This window comes from Drosophila melanogaster, chromosome 3R (genome assembly GCF_000001215.4).
Source record: "Drosophila melanogaster chromosome 3R".
In the NCBI taxonomy this organism is placed as follows: Eukaryota; Metazoa; Arthropoda; class Insecta; order Diptera; family Drosophilidae; genus Drosophila; species Drosophila melanogaster.
This window is the reverse complement of record NT_033777.3, coordinates 25,380,764-25,401,667: the sequence shown is the minus strand read 5'-3', so window position 1 is coordinate 25,401,667 and position 20,904 is coordinate 25,380,764. Positions and strand designations below refer to the sequence as shown.

Here is a 20,904-nt window from a genome sequence, read left to right as displayed (position 1 = left end):
TCGCCATCTCTACTTTACATATACCCTCCTATTTGGACTTCTTGTAATAAGCCAAAAGTTTTATATGGCCGACTGAAATTGGATTTGTCAGATGCTGGCATTTGTAAGCGTGATTGGATAGCGCAAAAAAAAAACTTGGCTTGCAAATATTTAGTAATTATTGGGCGATATGTTGATTTATTGTAATAAGAAAGCTTATTCTTCCTATAGTTGTTTGTAAACTTTGATCACAATTAGAAACCACCAGTGTTGAGAATTAAAAATAACTTTTTTCACCTTTATCAATTATCATTTCGTTTGATATCAGCTGTCTGGCAGGTATCAAAGAACGAAGTGCCAAAAAAAAAATATAACCAAAATTTTATAGATAACAAGAAGTGTGTCCGGAAGCTGTGGAGCCGTTAAAAGCTATAAATAGCTAACCATTGTAACTTGTACAGTAAATGGAAGATTTTACTTTCCGGTAATATTTGATCAAACATACAAATAGAGCTTATATTATCTTCTTCTATGCAATTAATTTTTACATATTATTAAAAAATTTGTCAATTACTCAAGTTTGCAAAAAGAATCACTAATTTACTTACTTTTAACTTGGCAAAATGTTGTCTTTAGATAAGTAAGATTGATAACACATTCGGCTTTACCATATGAGCTTTAATTTTTATTCGTGTAAAAATTTTATTTTACTATACAAAATACTATTCTATATACTATACTGTACGAAAAAGATTGTATCAAAAAATTATTTACTGGATAAAATTAAACTTAAAATGGTAATTTTACCAAAAAATAACGAGAAAAAATACGAGAAATAAGCAAATAGAGAAGAGTCTTGATGGTAAAAGCTTGTATTGATTGTGAAAACAGTGAATGTGATACAGATCTTTCTAATAATGCATTCTTGGGAAAATTTCATTAACCAATTTGTTAATGGGAATTTGTGTGAATGAAAATTTTTTTGGCAGTATAAATAGTGGAGCCATCAGCGCTAAATGGCCACAGTACCTTCTCAGTCTGAGGAACGTAAATTTGAAGCAACTGCAGACATGAGGAATGTATACGGTAAACGGATAGACAAAGCATCCAAATGGTTCTGTAAAGCACCCTTTTTTTTGCTTCCACAGCTTTTGCCCTGCTGCTTATTGCAGTTTTTGCAAGCACCTCCAGTGGTGCCAGCGTTTCCGACCTTCTGTGTCGCAACAAGGCCAACGGAATTCGTGCTCTGGTACCCGGCAGTTGCTCCAGGTTCTATGAGTGCCAAAATGGCGTTGCCAAGGAATATACCTGTCCCAAATTCTATGACTTCAAGATCCGCAGCTGTGTAACCTATAATACTGGTTGCGTTGAGGGTGTTGTCGTTAAACCAGTGGCCCAGCAATCCGTACGTGACACTGCCCAACCATGTAATGGAGCGACAACAACTCCACCACCTTGTGCTACCACCACACCGCCTTGTACTAAGACCACAACGCAAACTCCGTGCTCAGGAATAATTACATCTACAACGACAACACCAGCATCAACAACAACAACAACAACAACTTGTACCCCAACAACTACGACAACCACGTCCACCACAACCACCACAACGACTACAACCACTACAACTACAACAACGTGTACCCCAACAACTACGACAACAACGACTACCACAACCACAACCACCACCACGACCACAACCACCACAACGACTACAACCACTACAACTACAACAACTTGTACCCCAACAACTACGACAACCACGACTACCACAACCACAACCACCACCACGACCACAACCACCACAACGACTACAACCACTACAACTACAACAACTTGTACCCCAACAACTACGACAACCACGACTACCACAACCACAACCACCACCACGACTACAACCACCACAACGACTACAACTTGTACCCCAACAACTACGACAACCACGACTACCACAACCACCACAACGACTACAACCACTACAACTACAACAACTTGTACACCAACAACTACGACAACAACGACTACCACCACCACAACCACCACCACGACCACAACCACCACAACGACTACAACCACTACAACTACAACAACTTGTACCCCAACAACTACGACAACCACGACTACCACAACCACAACCACCACCACGACTACAACCACCACAACGACTACAACCACTACAACTACAACAACTTGTACCCCAACAACTACGACAACCACGACTACCACAACCACAACCACCACCACGACTACAACCACTACAACTACAACAACTTGTACCCCAACAACTACGACTACCACAACCACCACAACGACTACAACCACTACAACTACAACAACTTGTACCCCAACAACTACGACAACCACGACTAGCACAACCACCACCACGACTACAACCACCACAACGACAACAACCACTACAACTACAACAACTTGTACCCCAACAACTACGACAACTACGACTACCACAACCACCACCACGACTACGACCACCACAACGACTACTACTTGTACCCCAACAACTACGACAACCACGACTACGACAACCACAACCACCACCACGACTACAACCACCACAACGACTACAACTACAACAACTTGTACCCCAACAACAACGACAACCACGACTACCACAACCACAACCACCACCACGACTACAACCCCTACTACTACAACAACTTGTACCCCAACAACTACGACAACCACGACTACCACAACCACCACAACTACTACAACCACTACAACTACAACTACTTGTACCCCAACAACTACGACAACCACGACTACCACAACCACCACCACGACTACAACCACCACAGCGACTACAACCCCTACAACTACAACTTGTACCCCAACAACTACGACAACCACGACTACCACAACCACAACCACCACCACGACTACAACCACCACAACGACTACAACTTGTACCCCAACTACGACAACCACGACTACCACAACCACCACCACGACTACAACCACCACAACGACTACAACCACTACAACTACAACAACTTGTACCCCAACAACTACGACAACCACGACTACCACAACCACAACCACCACCACGACTACAACCACCACAACGACTACAACTTGTACCCCAACAACTACGACAACCACGACTACCACAACCACCACAACGACAACTACTTGTACCCCAACAACGACGACAACCACAACAACGACTACCACGACCACCACAACTACAACAACTTGTACCACAACAACTACGACAACCACAACAACGACTACCACAACCACCACAACTACTACAACTTGTGCCCCAACAACTACTACAACTTGTACCCCAACAACTACGACAACCACAACCTGTGCCCCAACAACATCGAGCACAACAACAACGAGCACAACAACAACATGTACCTCAAAAACGATCTCGACCACTACATGTCCAGAAACCGCTCCGACAACCACCGCTTGCTCTGACGTGACAACAACTGTTTGCCCCACTGAATCAAAGGCCGTGGCTGCCACCCAATCAAAGCGTAATCCCGTCCGCCGAAACCCCGTCAACCGCCTGCTCTGGGAAGTAGCCGAATGGGCCGGTCTGTCGTCCTCTAGTTCTGAGGCTCAGCTTAAGGTTTCGTGCTTGGGCAAACCTGACGGATTCCTGATGGCATCTCCTGAACGGTGCAACGATTACTACATCTGTCGTCACCAGCGCGCCCTCAAGGTCAGCTGTGGTGATAGGTACTTCAACGGACTGAAGGGAATCTGCGATCTCCCCGAAAATACCAGCTGTGTTCAGTCTTAAGTATAAACTCCGTCGTTGAGACCAACATCATTTTGAAAATGTGACAAGAAATTATGGATCGAAACCTTAATTAATTATAACAACACAACTTGACCATGCACTTAAGAAACTGCAAAGGCTTATAAAAGGCAATAGAAAAATTATTTAAATGTTGTTTTCTTGGGCGTAAAACGACAATTCGGGACTTTTCGAAATTGTCTTATTTCGAAACCTTAACACAAGTACTATCGTTGTGGTAGCTTTTCCTTGATATAAGTTTGATTAAAAGCATTTTCATAAATTGTGATTCCTCAAAATTAACTAAAAATAAATAATAAAGAAACCTATATTGATATTTTTTAATTGCAGCATCTCAGCCTCACAACCAATATCCCGAGCAACGTGCACAAAAACTATTGGAAATATCCTAACCCACAATGAAAAACGACGTCGTGCGATGGAGCAGGCAGCCAACTAGCAACACCACTAACAGCAGCAGCAGCAGTAGAAGCGATAGCAACAGCACTCATAAGCACAGAAGCAAAAGCAACAAATTAAATGCTCGACAATTAGGGTCAAATGCTGCCAGAAGTTGTCAGCAAAGATCCTCTGTGGCAACAACACTAGAAGATGAACAACAAACAATCATTGAATGTGATATAGGAAATTTCAATTTCGATTGCAATTTATTCAAAACTAGTTTTTTAACGCAACACAAACAGAAACGTAGTGGCAAGAGCAGCAGCAAAAGTAAGAGCAACAGAAGTAGACCCCTAGCGAAAACGAAAGCGGTGTTTCTATTAGCTCTGCAATTTAGTGCCGTAGTTTTTTTATGTAATATTAATGTCGGTTTCGTGGCCGGAAGTGTGGCAACTGCGGCATCATCGGCAGGCGGCTCATCGCCGGCAGCTCCATCATCTGCGCCCTCATCCCCGCCCACAGTTGCTGTACCACCGCCGCCGCCACCTTCGTCGGCACTCAAAGTGGATCCAAATGGTCAGTCACCAGTGCTGCCGCCCTACGTTCTCGATTATGAGACGGGGGGCAAGGCCAAGCTAACGCCAAACAATGGCAAGTTCGGCCAATCGGGCAGTTCCGGGAGCAATAACAACCACATCGTCGGACACTATACCCACACCTGGGCGGTGCACATACCAAACGGCGATAATGGCATGGCCGATGCGGTTGCCAAGGATCACGGATTCGTCAATTTGGGCAAGGTAAGAATCGTTTAAATATCTAAACCAAACCACGTCACATTTTGTTCACCGGCTTCATTTGTCCGAAGAGTTCTGGCCAAACACCTAGAGCAATATCCAGCGAGACTCGTTAGCCAGTTTAGCATATGATTAGAACGCTCAAATGTGAGACTATTAAAAGTTTGTGCCGCCAGAGAGAAGTTTTTCGTTATGGAAAGAAGCACTTGGCATATCAGTTGATATGCAACTGCTGGACAAAGTTTCTACTGCTGAAATCTGTGCTTTCTCCGTTTTGCATTCTCTGCACCCGTGCTTTCCAGCTTAGCTTGCATCCCCGTCAGTCACTGGGAAAACATTGAGGTTGGAATGTGATGGTATGGGGGGAAATGTGGGTTTGAAATGCGGGCACAGGTGTTGCCACCGGACAAGTTTAATCTGAAAGCATTTCGACCATGTACTTTCAACTGCTACTTTGATACACACACCTCCGGCTTCTACGATTTCCACACTCCACAACTTGCCGGCACAGACGCGAACCCGCTAAGTGACTGTCAAGTAATCCTGGCAATGGGAATGGCCAGCACAAATGGAGCTCAAATCGCCTTGTAATGGCATCGTTTGCGATAAAACAAGGCAGTTGGTGGATAGATGTTGGCGCGGGAGTATAAGTGCCTCTAAGTATGGATTTACAGTTGCTTGCTATAAACTGCACAGGCAGAAATCATTCTCCCTATTGTCGGCGTCTCATAAATCACTATGGCACAATGAAAACACTTCTAAAGGAGTCTAAAAGTAGGCTATCAAATATTTGGTTAATGCATAATACCCACACATTCCTTCCAAATGTTCGCGTTCTTATTTGATTGCATTCTTTTTTTTTTAAGTGGGAGAGGTGGTTTTAAAGCCATATGGAATTTTCTGAATTAATTGTATTTTAAGTAGTTCATCGTTCTCTTTTTTATAAGTGCAGAGCACAAGCCCCATTCGTTGGGGTATTTGAAAGTAAAATACATGCCAAGGGTTAAGTCCTGCTCCCGCTGTTTGAGCCCCAAATGGATCCCGGCTTTTGTGTTTTCAATTGAGGAACAGAGACCGACACGCAGGTGGCCGACGTAAAAAGAGCCCGTGCCACGAAAAGCTCAACTGTGGCGATTTCCATTGTACGACTCCCATTTGGCGGATCGAAGGAAAGACCTGGAGAAATCGGGGATAGGGCGGATGGCGGATGGCGACTTAAGTAGCATCTGCCATCGGGTCAGTGGAAATTAGTATCACTCACAATGGCGCCCGTACTCTTTCGACCATCGACTTAATTGGCAGAAACAAAAAGCGGAAAATTCAATTTATGAAGGCGGGCACACAAAACTTTTGTTAGCACTCCCAACTAGTTGAAACTGACGATCCCGAAAGTCTCCGTACCGGCGAAATGCGGCAGATGGCCGGCCAGCTGGACTGGGGGCTCCGCGAAAGTTAATTGAAAATTAATTTTAAATGGCATTGTTAAAATGAATCCAACTTAAGGCCAACCTGAATGCGAACAGACACCGCCGAGTCTCTGCAAATGAAATGTGCCGTTTTGCATAATTAGATGACGCCCGAAACGGCTGTAAAACTGTAATGAGATGAGCGTCAAGCGGAAGTGGAAATGAATTCTAGACGTTCTGCCTTACTTACCATTATTAATTGCCAACTTGATTGCTGGGAAATGAAAAATGAACAAGTAGTTTGGTAAAGGAATTGCTCTTTGGGGGGGAAATGGCAACATCAATTAAAACGACGTCTATTGGGCGTAGTAGAGAAACTTTCAAATGTATTATAATAATATTCTTATGTTGCTGGGCAACTGCACTTATGGCACAAACAATCTTGTGCTATTACCCATTACATTGGCTTATTTGAGACCCTGAATTGCTTCATATATCAAACACATAACGCGCCAAGTAAAATTGTTGGTCTTACTTCCAACCTATACAATTGAAATCAAATGCCTTGGTAACCCTTCAACCTGAACCTTGTTACGCTTTGCTTCATCCAACACGAACTTTCAACCCCACGAACTTTCGGTCCACCTCCAAACATTTGAAACATAACTCGTCGAGAGTGTTGCCAAACATTTCGCACTTGTTCGTGTTGCTAGCTGCTTTTGCTTTCTGTTTCTCATGTTGTAATTTTTTGTGGGGGCGTGCCAGCTAGCGTTATAAACTAAAAACTAAATTCGCAGCACAAACAAGTTACAAGTGCCAAACAGCAGTAGTAGCAGCAGCAGCAGCAGCAACCTAGAGCAAAAACAATTAATAAAACCATAAAGATGAAGTAGTGGGACGCGAGACTTTTTGCCATTTGCTGTAACAACTCTGGCTGTTGCGATGCGATTTCAAATTGCAGCTTCCAGGGTCGTGATGTTTGTTTCCCTGAAGGAGGAGCTACCGAATGCGGGGCACATCAACAAATTCGGTGTGTCAGAAGTTTTAATGAAAACGATGCTCTATATATATATATATGTACATTCATATACCTCTCTTGTTTCAGCCAGTTCCTTGGCTTTCGCCCATCAAGTTTTCAGCGGAGAAAACTTTTTGGCACCGAAATTATGATGATAAAATAGAGAAATAAAGTTTTCTGGACAACGAGAGTTGGTCGGAGATATTCGGAGACGAGAATGGTAGGAAATTGCAAAGGAATGCTCATTAAGTGCACTTTTAATTTCGTTTTTCTGTTCGCTAAGCAGGAAGGAATTTCATGTAGATAAATACGGCAAAGTACAAATTAAAAAATTTGCGTAAAAATCTGCAGTCTCATTTTAACGCTTTGATATATTTGAATTCAGTTTCGCACTTTTTTGGATCCATAAATTTGAATGTTTCTTTTTGAAGAGGGACCGCTCTCAAAAACCTTTACCTAAACGTTTAGGAAATTCTTGGAATTTATACAAAATGAACCCTGATAAGAATTCCAGAATGTTGGTCCTTTAGCTTTCTTTCCCAGCTGTTTGTCATTTGCTTATCTGACTTTAGTCTTCCGGTCCCGCCTTTTTTCTCCATTTCTCCTGCCATTGTTCTTCTTTTCTATAGCGTCATTTACATAACACTCACTCTTTGTCCGTCTGCTGCAGTCCTTTGGAATCCTTGGTCCTTCTTAAGCTCCTATTGTCTGTCTTTCTGGACTGCCGCTGATAAATGTTATCCCTCGGCCACTCATCAATTTAATTGAAAAGCAAGAGCCGCCAAAAGCTTCAGCCAACTCCTCTTTACCAAAATTATTTGCCTTTTCGGGCTGATTTTTTCTTTTTTAAAATTAATTTGCCTCTTTCTTGAGCCAGCCGGGTCAATTGAATTATTGATCGACCGTCCGATTGATTGATTCTGTGGCTGCCCCTGGCACAGGATTGCATCGCATGCTTATTGCATTCGCGTAATTAAAATCACTGCCAGTCGGTTGTCCTTTGAGGACATTCGTTTTCCACCTGGAAGCCATATACCCTTAATACTCCACTGCGGGCCATCCTTGATAAAGGTCAACGGCTTTTTAATAAGGGTCCGCCGGGCATCAGAATCTGGGTTCAAAGAAACTGCCAGGGGCGTACCTTTGCAACCTTAAGCCAAACTGGAGGTTGCCCTTTTCATTATATTCTTTTTTGTCTCAAGGAAAACGTCATCATGGAAAAGTAAACTTTTCAATAAGGCTTAATTGGTTAACAATTTGACAAGTTGTCAGGCACAACGGTGACACATTCGGGTCTAAGCTCTTTTTAAGATGCAGGCCCAACACAAAAGGGCACACTTTATTAATTAGTTCTTAGAAGTGTGTACAATTTAACAATCTTTCTTATAATATAAGAAGACTGCTTTGTTTTTATTTTGGCAACAACACATTATTATGAAGGCAACAACACATTTCATCTTAACTCGTAAAATTCGTATTCTATGAAAAATATTTTACAATTTAAACCATGGAGGGTTAAGTAGTTTGAGCAGCACTGGATCAACCTTAACCCCAGCTGACAAATTTTTGTAATATATTTTTGCACTTTTGCATGTCGCAAAGTTTGCCAACGAAAGTTAAATATTGTAGGTGTTCATGTGACTGTGGATTGTCTGTGTACACATTTGTACTTATGTCTGTGTGCTGGTGTGTCCTTTGTTCGGATTTCGCGTGGCTGCAAGGCGGATATCGTTGATAAATTTTAAGTCAAAAACTCGGAAAATATTTATGACTTAACTTTTGTTTAGTAACAAAGCAACACGCCAGCACTCGTATCTAGGATTCCGCCCTGTGTCCCTTGGCAGGATTTCACAATTGTCACAGAACTTGGAACCCTATGCAAATGGAAAAAAAGGGGGGGTGGCGGGGGATATGCCTTCAGCTTGTTTTTGAGAACTTGTACAACTTTAATCACATGACATGGGAAATACCAGAAGTTTACATAATTTTCTGCTTTTTCGCCATTGATCCTTGGGACTTGGGAAAACTTTTTAGTACGATTTGCCTGCAGCAAACAGCGGGAGGGATATCGAAACGCAGTGCTGTTCCTAATTGAATATGTAAAACCGAAATGCGATTGAGTGTGAAATGAGTAAGCCAACCGACTGCCAATCGAAGTAACTGCCTTTATTGCTCGTACATCCTCGCAAAGTTTCTGCAACGCAATTGAACAGACAAGTTTTGGGGCAACATATTTTATTCCACTTCTCGCTTTTTTTTCTCCCCCATGCGTCGAGTAAAATTAAGTTTACTACTTTTGTGCCGCAAATGAATCAATGATTGAAATAGTGTGGTATGAGCGTGTGTGGGTGAAAACTTTTTGTGCATTTGCCAATACTGCAGAATAAGTTCAAATGAAGCTAATAAATATTTCGCAATTCGTTGCAAACTTTTACGCCGAAAAATTTGCATCGGGGCCGATTCAATTGGCCTGAAAATTGGGCCAAGGAATTTATATCCAGCCATTGCTGGTTCTTTTTTTTCTACACTCTTCTTTTCATTGGCGGTTCAGTGTTTCACTTGTCTAACAGATCGACAACAACAAAAGTGGCGACTTTAAGGACCTCAATCAAGTTGGCCATGCTCCTTTTGATGACCCATCCGTTATTTTCCAATCTTGGAAGAGTAGGAATACATTTTAACAACCACCTGACCTGCCACAATGTTCAGTGTTTGGAGAATGAGCAACTTTATGCGTAATGGTGATGAAGCTGATGTTTATGCTTCTCGGCAGGCAGTTAAATTAATTAGGTTAATTTATGGGACAAACGCGTGGCAGCTTTTTTAGAAACCAGATCTTAAAACGGAGATAATTTTTCACTTTTAACTAATTGAAAAGTATGTTCTTACCTAGACCGTCTTCCACGAAAATAATACACAGATAGCGTTTTTATCGGTCTCCATCGATAGCATTTTTCAACGAATTTGCCTATTTTTCTTTGGCACTTTTTTTTGGCACTTTTCAGCTCTCTCAAGTAGGGGCTTTCCATCAAAATATTCCTTATCCTTTGGCTATGCACGGACTGCATAAATATTATAGATATCCTCTCCATCAAAAGTTCAATCATCTGCTCCATCATCAAGTTTGAAGGGAGCACTTCACTTGACTGAGCTGAACTGACCCGCCTCAAAGGAAAGTTTACTCTTTCGCATTCATTCCCCACCCATTGCAAATGATTCTCGCATATTTTAATGCATATTTTGGGTCGTCCTTTGCGTTATTCCCATTCTATGTTGGTATTAACAAGAAATCGCTAGCAAAACATGAATAACGAGACGAAGACGTTGGAAAACCTTGCGTAAAAGTTTTCCCAACCTCGACCGCTGCTGTTGTTGTTAACGCCCAATCGCGTCGTGTTTGCTTAGCTTATCTTTTTGGGCTGTCGACGGTTTTTTTTTTGTTCTCGCAGCTCCTTAGGAAAAGCTGGTTGAAAATGTGAAAATAAAAATATTTGTAAATAGGCATCCCTCGGAGTTGAGACAGGCCAAAATAAACGGGCGTTTTTAGCCTCGGCTTTGCCACGCCTCTAACTCCGAAAATGCTTTCAGCATGGGGTGTGTCATTCTTTTTGGCATCTTCAGTATCTGCCATCCATTGTCGTTTATATGCAGGCTAAAAAATCATTAGAGAGTCGCGTTTTCCCTTTGTCCGGTTGTGAATCTCTTTTCTTTCGTTTTTTTCGCCGTCTGGACACGCCCTGGCTTTTGGCGATGATCTCCTCCCTTTTGCTGTACGGCAATTGGCGTTTGGGCCTCAGTCGAGTGGAAAATTGCTAATGGCCAAGCAAGACCCTAAGCAATACAAAAAAAAAAAAAAAAAAACAAAAAATTGAAAAGAATAAAAAACCAAACTGTGACTCCTTGCAAATGGCCGCTGTGATTTTAATTAAAAGTGCTGGGGGAAGTCACAGTCACAGGGGACAATCGACATTGGTCAAAAGTCAAAGTTGACTTGATTTTAGGGTCCTTTTAATTGCCCTCGAAAACGGGCAATGAAAAATGCGAAAATAAAACGAGACTCGTAAATTTATACATTGCTCAATCAAGTGTAACGATTGTATTGCAAGTGCAAAAGGGAGAGTGGAACCAAATGGTGTGGGTGGAAAAGTTGGTGAAAATCACGGTAAATATTTCCGCAGCATAAATATTGAAATTTTCCCGGTCGGTATATTGAATTTTTAGCCCTCAACCCACACAGCGAACTTGGTCAAATAAATCGTTAACAATTGCAGGTCATGGGGTGATGGTGGATTGGAATCAAATCAACACTTTCCGCTTGATTAGGCCAATATGGAAATTTGATATTTGACCGATGTCAGTTCGGGGCCAATTAGAAAATATTGCTCAAATATCTGGAAAGCTTTTGTTTTAATTTGTTTTATCGTGTTTAAGCCCATCGGGATTTGCATAGAACAATATACGTTCGTATTAACGCCACACTATGCGTATACCTTATGTGAAATCACTCATACGCCTAGTGGTCGCATGGAAATGAACTATGTGTTTTTTCTTTTCTAAGATTAAAGCGGTAATTAATAAAGCGGAAAATGCCATTAGAAAGCACAGATGAATTACGTTTTCCTCTGTGTGTTTAATTAATGTTTACCCCCTTCCCATGTCGCAATAAATTATTGATCGCCTTCTTGACCTGACCCACCTATTCTGTTCACTTTCCCCCCCTTCTCTACACTTGGCCCGCATCCCAAATGACAATTTGAGTTATTAGTGCCACATTCATATATCACGATTGTGTCTGTGGGAATAGATTGGCATTTTAATTGCCACCGACACATTCAAGTGCCATTTAACATAGATCCCGGCTAAATGGTTTCATGATTTAGATGGATTCTTATGGAAGTCTATTGTAAAATTGCAATAGAAACTAGCACAAGGTCATGTCACTATGTTTTTGGCTTGCAGTAAATCTTGCTTGTCTGTAGTTCCTTTTTTTTTGGCACCGACAGGACCCAAAATTAAATATGAAAATTTTGAATTTACGTTTCGTTGTCATTGATCCGGAATTTATGGCTTCCATTCTCATTTTTAATTAACTTGACGACGGGACTTTCAAGTTGGCACCCTGGCTATAAAACTGGCAACGATTATTCCTTTGTGCCATCCAAAAAATTACCAAGCCATTCCCCTCCTCTCTCGTCGACCAACGAACTGTGTCCTCGTTGTGATTTGGCATGCATTCAAAAAGTTTTACACGATACAAAAGCACTTTGTTCTGCCTGCCAACTGACATTGAAAAAAGACGCATATAACGAATGGCAATCAACGCTGCAATTATGTAAGTGTATGTGTTTGTGCTGGGACATGTGTGTGTGTGTGTAGATTGTGTGTTTGTTGGCTGTCGCCTGTTTATTGAACTTGCATGCTGACCTTAGCCTGCTTTTCAGCCACATTTCAGTTGCTTAGTCATTTTGGCACTAGAAGTACAGGACGGACATACTCAAAAGTTTGAAATACTATATAATATATATATATATATTTCAAGGAAAAACATTTCATATATGCTCCTAATATGTTCTACTAAAAAGATTACCAAACTAGTGGTTTATCATTCTACTTGAGTTCAACTTACAAAAGTTCTACTGTAGCTGGGAAATACTGTCGGGCAAATGTGTTGCATACTTTTAGGCAGCCACCGCACATGCAATCCCCTCCATGAATCCCCACCATCTCAACGCCACCACTTCCGTCGAACGATCCAGCCCTCGTTCATGGCCACATCAGCATGGGCTTGAGCCTTAGCTTTGGCCATAGCTTTTGCTATAGCTTCACCATCGGCAGCGGCTTCAAAGTCGCGTTCAACGTCAAGTGGCCCACTCGGCATTCCACTTGAAGCGTAATGAAAGCATTTTTGCCACTAACACATGTGAAGAGGCTGTTGGCCAGAGAGGGAAAGGGATACGTCGAGTGAATGAGGCAGAAATGCAGATATATAGAGAGAGAGAGAGACAGACAGACTCCAGCACTTGCTTAGCATTAGTGTGTGCGACATCAGATTGACACTTGTCAGAATCATTTCTGTCTACACCACAGCAAATTGTGGCCCAAAGGCGACGAAAAAAGCACAGAAAATTAGCCAAAGGAGCAAAATAAGAGAAAATTACCCTGCCCTTTCTTTTCTTTTCATGCTTGCCCAACTCGATTACACCAAGTTCGAGATCTGTAATTCCATTAAGATTTCTGTCTCATTGCACAGCGGTGTCAAGTTCATTTGTTTCCACAGACTCGGCAGGTTGTGTGCCACCTGGCTGCCCAAGAACAATAAAACACATTAACACCTATTAGAGCGTTGTGTGGGGGTGAGATTGGGGCGAAAGGGGAGTTAAAGGGTGGCTTCTGGCCATTGTACAAATGGGAGCATAAATAATAGCGACTGTCTGCCAAGTTATGAATAATAATGACAACAACAATGAAAGCGATGGAGAGAGAACAGGAAAGCCAGGCTAAACTGATTTAACTACGCACAGATGTGGTCATCTGAATAGGTTTCTTAAAGTTTCTATAAGCAATTACATGGCTTTTGAGACTTTATATAATGACTAAAATTTTCTTGAGTTAATATGGTGGGAACTGCTATATTTGCTAGTATTGCATATCACCCCAATATTTTGACCTGCACTGTACATGTACATGAGTGTGTGGAATGGTAATTAAGGATTTGGCCTTTGCCAAGGCAGTCCGGTTAAAATGCCCTGCCGCTTTGGGCCATTTTTATGGTCGTTGTGCAATGGAATGGAAGGACTAAAGAGGAAAAAGTAGAATCGTGCCGAGACAAAACCACACCTGCCTGTATACCTGGCTCTAAGTCGGGGGAATAGCAAACAGGACATGGCCACAGATAAGGCCAAGTCCAGTATTTGTGTATGTGTGTGTGCTTACAAATCTCTGCGCTAATTAAAAGTCATTAGAGTGTGGTATAATTGCATCTAAATGAAATGGCCGGGGAAAAGCCGTTTTCCCTCACAGTTTAACCCTCAGATAAATCTGTTGGAACTTTTAGTTGATCCAAGGCGATAGTACAACCATATCTGATTGCGTTTTCTCTCTTGTTTTTCAGGTAAGCAACCAGTGAAACATGAAAGTGAATTGCCAAAAAAAAAAAAAGGTGTAAGTAATAAACTGTCGGACTGTAGCAATTTGAATGCAATGCTGACTAATGAACACGGACGTAAAGTTCAAAAAGGACATTCTGTTGGCACATGAATATTTTACGAGCCAGTTTCATTAGCACTTAAGCCGCTCGAGTTGTGACCTGTGTCTCCGCGCTGCGGTTACCATAAAATATTAATCTGTTCGAGCCGCATTACAGATGCAAATGCAAAGCGAATGAATAAGTAATAGTCGAGTGTGCGAATTATTAGAGGGCATTCGGCGCACTAAGTGTTCGCCCGAAAGTTGAAAGTTGCCGGCGTAAGCTCGATCGAATGCGCTGTTCTGTTCGCTTCTTCATAAATTTCTGGCTCATGAAATATGCAAGTGCCAAGCTGGCATGAAAATGGCGGAGCTTCCGGTGCAGCCGCTCATCCTGTCCCGCCCAGAGTCCTGCCTTATCCTATTATCTCTGGCCAAGTTCTTTTTTAAAATCTACTTTCAGCAGGAGCCCTCTGTTCTGTTCTGTTCTGTTCGTTTCTGTTCCGTCCTATGCTCTCTGTTCACTGTCCGTCCGTCCTCCTGCTGTTTTGTTTAAATTGTCAGTTTGCACGCAAAACGGCGCACTTCCGGCCAGCGTTCATTTCGCTGACTTGGCCTGCAAATTACAGCCAACTTTTGTTGCCGGCATTTCCACGCATTTCCTTTGGCTATTTAGGTTCGCTGAAAATATCTATGAATTCATCGCGAATATTTTGCAGCAATTTTTTAATAAACTTGCGTTGTTGGCGCGCGGATTTAATGGTGTTGGATGATTGAAATACTTGTTTATTTTAGTTTTTCCCACGTCCTTTTCCGACAATGGAATTTAATTGACTGCTCTTTGATCGCGTCAAGTTTATATTAGTTTTTACGAAAGACGTATATTGAAACACGATGATTTTATGCGTGTTGTGTATTGATTCGACGATAACAATTGGCTGCAAAAAAATGGCGTAATGGCTTTCACTCGCTGGCTTTTACTTCCTAAAAAAACAGCAATTATTTTTAAAAGTCAAACTATTTTAATAAGGGTATAAATATAATTTGCTTTGATAGGGGAATACGATATTTTTTTGTGCAATTAAGTAATTTAACTTTATATTTAAAAACTTCTGGTATTTTTAGTGTTACATATCAAATTAAGCATACACCACGTGTATTCCGATTTATGATCCGCATTAAAGTCTTATACATTTGCTTCTGCCAGTGGGACAGGCAATGGCCCACAACACTTTATTATTTACTGCCATAATCATTTTAATGGCAAAAAGCCAAGCAACGGTTATAACGAACACAGCATGATAATCATATTTATTAACATTTTAACTTAATCAGCTTGGTGTCTTTTGATGTATGCGCAATGGGGAGGAAAAGATGACATCGGGAAGGCGGCCTAATCAGTCAGGTGCTGTCAGGATCCCAAGTAGCAAACAAACATTTTAATTTAAATTTTATTCAGCTTCCACTCAGTTAAGTGCAATATTTCCACCCAAACGTGTGTTGGCAATTTTCTTTTTCCCTTCTCAACCGCCACAATCTTGTTTGTCATGCCGTCTTGACATTAACATTGTCTGGGTTTTCCTTTGAAATTTACAGATCAGAAAGTATGTGAAACGTTATGAGAATTTTTCAGGGAACGAAAACGAGTACGAAAATGAAGCTTTCTGTGAAGGCATCCATCATTTTGTGGCCCCAGTAAACTGCAGCTGTTGTTAGTGAGACAAACACTAAACGTATAAAACATTTTCATTTAATTGAAACAAATGAGTGCGGCGTATCAATTGAAGCGAATGTGTTGGTTTTTAGGATACGACAACTAGAGAGCAACTTTGGCTAAAACTGTTAGCCAAATGAATTGAACTAGTGTGGGTTGTGGGTGGGTGTTCCAGGCATAATTTGCCAAATGAGCAAAAAGGATGGCAATCGCTCCAGGAGGCGACACGTCGATGGGGCCACAAAAAAGCGAAATACAAATAGAAGAAAACAAGCGGGACGAGCGTATAAAAAATATTCCACCCCTAGGTTTTGGTGCCAAGTGATATTAAAATCCATGTAAATTACACACAATCATCATCGTGCTTACGTCTGCATGTGTGCTAGCGTGCCATAAACTGACACCAAACACGAGCATTCCGCCAGACCTTTTATGGTCTGACCGCAACACCAACGTTTGACACACTCGTTACAATAGATACGTAGATATTTTATATATATGTCATATACTGCAGATAATGCCAGCGACGTGCTCTCCGAAGTACAAGTGTACCGGCCACATGGATACTACACACTTTAATCAGAGATAAGAGGATGTCGTAATGGAGCATAAAGTAAAACCGAATGGCATTCATGCGATTAGACGACACGCACCACCACAGATACATATAATTGCAGACTACATCCTGTGAAACTCGTAGTATTGCTTATATCGCCTGAAATATAAATACTTTTAATGGAAAATTGCTTCTAATTGAAAATCGTTTGTACTTTTCACAATTTAGTTTCATTTATTTCTGATACTTTTCAGCTTTGATAACCACCGGAAAAGGGCTGGTTGTACTGGGGCTTGCTATTAAAGTTATTATTGTTGCTACTCGCTTGGGTGTACCAAATGCTCTGAGGTTTTTGCGATGAAATAACGCCAGACTCACCGGCAGGACCTCGTGGACCCCGTGGACCTGGGGGTCCTGCAGGTCCCCGCTGTCCTGGTGGACCTGGTGGGCCCGGCGGACCTGGAGGTCCAGACACAGGAATGGGAATGTAGGCAGTGGGTGGATGAGGCTCCTCCTTCTCAGCAGCGGCAGATTCACCGGCCAGATTCGATGGCAGCAGATTTAGACCAGGCCAATTGAAACCCGATTGTCCTTGAACATTGAAACCCACTTGGACGCGGGGCACCACGACATAGGAAAGGCCATTTCCTTGATTTGAGCTAATGGCATTCTTGTTGGAGATTAATTGAGGGCCATAGGCCACGGGAAAGGCGGCCACTTGCGGAACCACATACTTCAGATTCTGATCATTTACCATGGGAATGGCATTCGAGTAGAGGTAATCTGGAACTTTGCGACTGTCCTTATCCGATTCGGTGTCTGGATCTTCCTCCCTGATTTGTGGTTCATGGAAGGTGGTGTCCTGGTCATCGGATCGTGCTATGGCATCGCCGGGGGAATAAATGAGAATTTGTGGACCACTGGGTTCCTCGACATCTATATCCAAGCTACTACGGCCAGTTCCAACAACTCGTCGCAAGTTTTGAATACGCGCGTGACTGCCAAAAACCAGGCCCAAGATCACTGAAAAATATAGGAAAAAGTATAGGATTTTCTTAGTCTGGAAAAAAATTTGAGAACTTCGTCTTTTCTTACCCAATATTTGCACTCTGCGATTCATTTTGATGAACTGTTGATTCTTCGATTTTCGCTGGCCTCTTTTATACCCGAGTCTTTGACTAAGATAAGATCTGCAGAAAGGTTCTCAGTAATGGGCAAGTTCAGTCAACTTGTCGGCATCTCGGTGGTAATCAATTTTAACTGCCCATTTTAACTGGGTCAGCGTGCTAAACCGGTTCGCTTTATCTGGGGATCTTCGCCATTGAGTCATTGGGTGCGGTTTTGCACAGCGAACTCTAATAGAAGGGCAGACCAGAACCCTTTGTGGTGTTGATATATTACAATTACTCTTTAACATGCTGGTTTTTTGGGTGACTTTTTATAATGAAAAAAATGTATGCTTATCGACTTATATGCATAATTTAGTTGGCCAGTTTTTATTTTATGAAATATATTAGACAGAGAGAAGAACTATTAGAAGACACATAATCCTAGAACATTTTTGGCCAATAGTTATGGAATTCAAGATAATAATTCAACCCTTGATGCATTCCCACTCGTTTTTGTTTGTTTTCCATTTCCTACTTTAAAAAACATTCATTTTCATCAGTCAGATGTGGGTAGCCCAGATACAGAGACCTGCTTTGGAACCCAAATAATGGAATGCAATAAAACAAGAGTGCAGAAAAACGTACGAGTAATACGTGTATATATAGATATATATATATATATATTTGTAGTGAAATGGAATGTCGCCCGAGAACGAAATTGAAAGTTCAGCATGAAACATTTTTGGAATAGAAACCTGGCAGGGGTTTAATTGAATTAAATCAAAAACAACTGCTATGCGACCCCTTCGGCGTTGCTATGTTTCTGCTTAGCTGGCTGCGCAGATCGGATTGAATTGAAGCACCCGCATCCGCATTTGGGGTCGCTTGGAACATCTGAATTCGGATTTCAGATTTTAGATCTGTGGATAGTTGGATCGAATGGTCAAAGTAGTTGAGCCAGTTGCGCCGTGGCAAGCGCTTCGTTGGCGGCTCCCGAGCGAAAGGATCGCCACTAGGGGGTCCTGAAAAATCGGTTTCGCGTAATCCGTATACCATGGCGGTACTCTGGTGGTTGCTCTCGTTGCAGGTGGTGCTGATCTTACCGCCCAGTTACCACCTGGCCACGCCCTCCTCCGGGAGCGGTCAATTGCGTCGTCTTTGGCTGCAGGATCATTGCAGTGCGGGAATTTGCACGAATGTCGTGATTGGTCGCAGTGATTATGTGATCCTATCACAGGCCCCCATTGGGGGCACCACCATGCTCACCTTTCTGAACTCGAGCATTGCCAAGATACCGCATTTGTTGTTCGACACCTTTCCGGATCTACAGGTTCTGCGCATGGAAAACTGTTCGCTGGAAACTTTCGAAAAACCGCAGTTTGAAGGTGCCAGCAATCTGATGAGCTTGTTCTTGGGATATAATCGCCTGAAGGATATACCTAAGAATATATTCTTGGGCGCAGACAATCTGGCCACATTGCATCTGCAAGGAAATCAGTTGAAGCAGCTGGGAAATCATAGTTTCCATGCCTTGAAAGAAGTGAAGGAACTTTCGCTGGCGGAAAATCAACTTGAGCAAATTTCTCTAGGAGTTTTTAGCGGCATGAGGAAACTAATGGACCTAAATTTGGCTGGCAATCGATTAGATGCTCTACCAAGAGGCGTCTTCGATCGGAATTTAAACCTTACCAAACTAAATCTGGCCAGAAACCGGTTCACCGCCTTCGAATCGGAACTGTTGAAGCTGCAGCCAGTATTTACGCAGTTGGATATTTCTGGAAATATCTTCCAGGAGTTAACACTCAACTTTACCATGCTGGATGTGGCTATAGCTCATAGTTGCGATTTGAGGAGGTTGACCGTCTACGGAGTGATCCATGAACTGGATTTGCACAACAACTCGCTGAGGGAAATGCCACACATTCCACTGGCCGCCAATGTGAGCAGTCTGGATTTGTCGCACAATCCATTGGGAAACCTTCAGGGTAATCCGTTGCGTAGATTCACATCGCTATTGCGGTTGAATCTTTCTGCCACCGGTGCCCACGAGTTGCCAGAGGGATTGTTCAAGAAACAGAGCCATCTGCAAATGTTGGATATATCAGGAAACTCTATATACTCGTTGAAGATCACCATCTTCGACAGTTTGAAGGCGCTGCAGTATTTCTACTTTCAGCAGAACAACTGGAACTGCGATTTCCTGCAACTTCTAATGAGTTCGTTTGTGAAACGCAAGGACATTTCCTTCATGGAGGATATAACAGCACCCGAATTGGTGGACGATTATGTGGATGGCATTGCCTGTTGGTATGAGAGCGACAAGCAGTCGAAGAAGTGTGAGTCTGGTGGCTCGGATGCTGCCATGGAACTCTCGGTGGTGCGAAATGAGATCAAGACATTCACCGAGTTGGTGGAGAAGAAGTTCGTCAAGGTCTATCGCATGTTGGAGGAGATGAAGATGAAGCTATAGCCGGAATTGGATTAAATTCCTTGCAATATTATTCAAATCATATTTAATCCCCTTATTTAATCAACTATTTAATCAAACATCAAGCAATGTTAATCGTACTTTAAGGAATTTGACACACAAAAGCAACATATTGATATTTTAAGACAAATTACTAGAACCAATAAAGCACTTTTTGGAACTCTAGGGAAAACCAAGTGTTTGATTACTTATGAGTTTTTTTTATCAGTGTTTGTGCAATGGATTCAGAAAGCCTAACTACAAATGCATTAAATCACATTATTTAATTAACTTTAGTCTCTTCAAAAGACTATTAAAATTTATTCCCATCTAACTGTTTTATAAATCTATCTTTTCGTTATCATATTTCATAATCAGTTCGCCAGAAACATTTTCTGCTGCACATATTTAAAATTCTTTTGTGCATAAACGTGAAAACAGTTTATCAGGCGATAAATCCCAGACTTCACAGACAGCTCAAACCTAGAATTAAAAA

General features: G+C 41.9%; 4 protein-coding genes across 12 annotated transcripts in view; 3 read left to right on the top strand and 1 right to left on the bottom strand.

Annotated features, from left to right (window-relative positions):
• Fur1 (Furin 1) overlaps nt 1-20,904 on the top strand; it is a 125,628-nt gene that overhangs the window by 71,391 nt on the left and 33,333 nt on the right. For 8 of the 9 annotated variants that reach the window (NM_170654.2, NM_001276025.1, NM_206571.2 and 5 more), the window contains one exon: nt 4,106-4,956. In NM_170654.2, coding sequence (NP_733102.1) covers nt 4,174-4,956 — 783 coding nt within the window. In that variant the 5' untranslated portion in view covers nt 4,106-4,173. Of the gene's footprint in view, nt 1-4,105; nt 4,957-16,790; nt 17,028-20,904 lie in introns of those variants that run through there. The other variant, NM_001276026.1, reaches the window with a different exon arrangement.
• On the top strand, nt 1,023-3,880 carry Muc96D (Mucin 96D). The gene is made up of 2 exons (NM_170227.3): nt 1,023-1,065; nt 1,128-3,880. The coding sequence occupies exons 1-2, from the start codon at nt 1,050-1,052 to the stop codon at nt 3,755-3,757; spliced, it is 2,646 nt and encodes an 881-aa protein (NP_733106.2). The 5' UTR covers nt 1,023-1,049; the 3' UTR covers nt 3,758-3,880.
• Nucleotides 17,045-17,968, bottom strand: CG31437 (uncharacterized protein). Its single transcript, NM_170226.3, has 2 exons — nt 17,928-17,968; nt 17,045-17,855 (listed from the first exon to the last, which is right to left on the bottom strand). The coding sequence occupies exons 1-2, from the start codon at nt 17,950-17,952 to the stop codon at nt 17,083-17,085; spliced, it is 798 nt and encodes a 265-aa protein (NP_733105.1). The 5' UTR covers nt 17,953-17,968; the 3' UTR covers nt 17,045-17,082.
• alrm (astrocytic leucine-rich repeat molecule) lies at nt 18,887-20,603 on the top strand. Its single transcript, NM_143136.4, has one exon. It carries the CDS (start codon nt 18,996-18,998, stop codon nt 20,409-20,411), a length of 1,416 nt encoding a protein of 471 aa, NP_651393.1. The 5' UTR covers nt 18,887-18,995; the 3' UTR covers nt 20,412-20,603.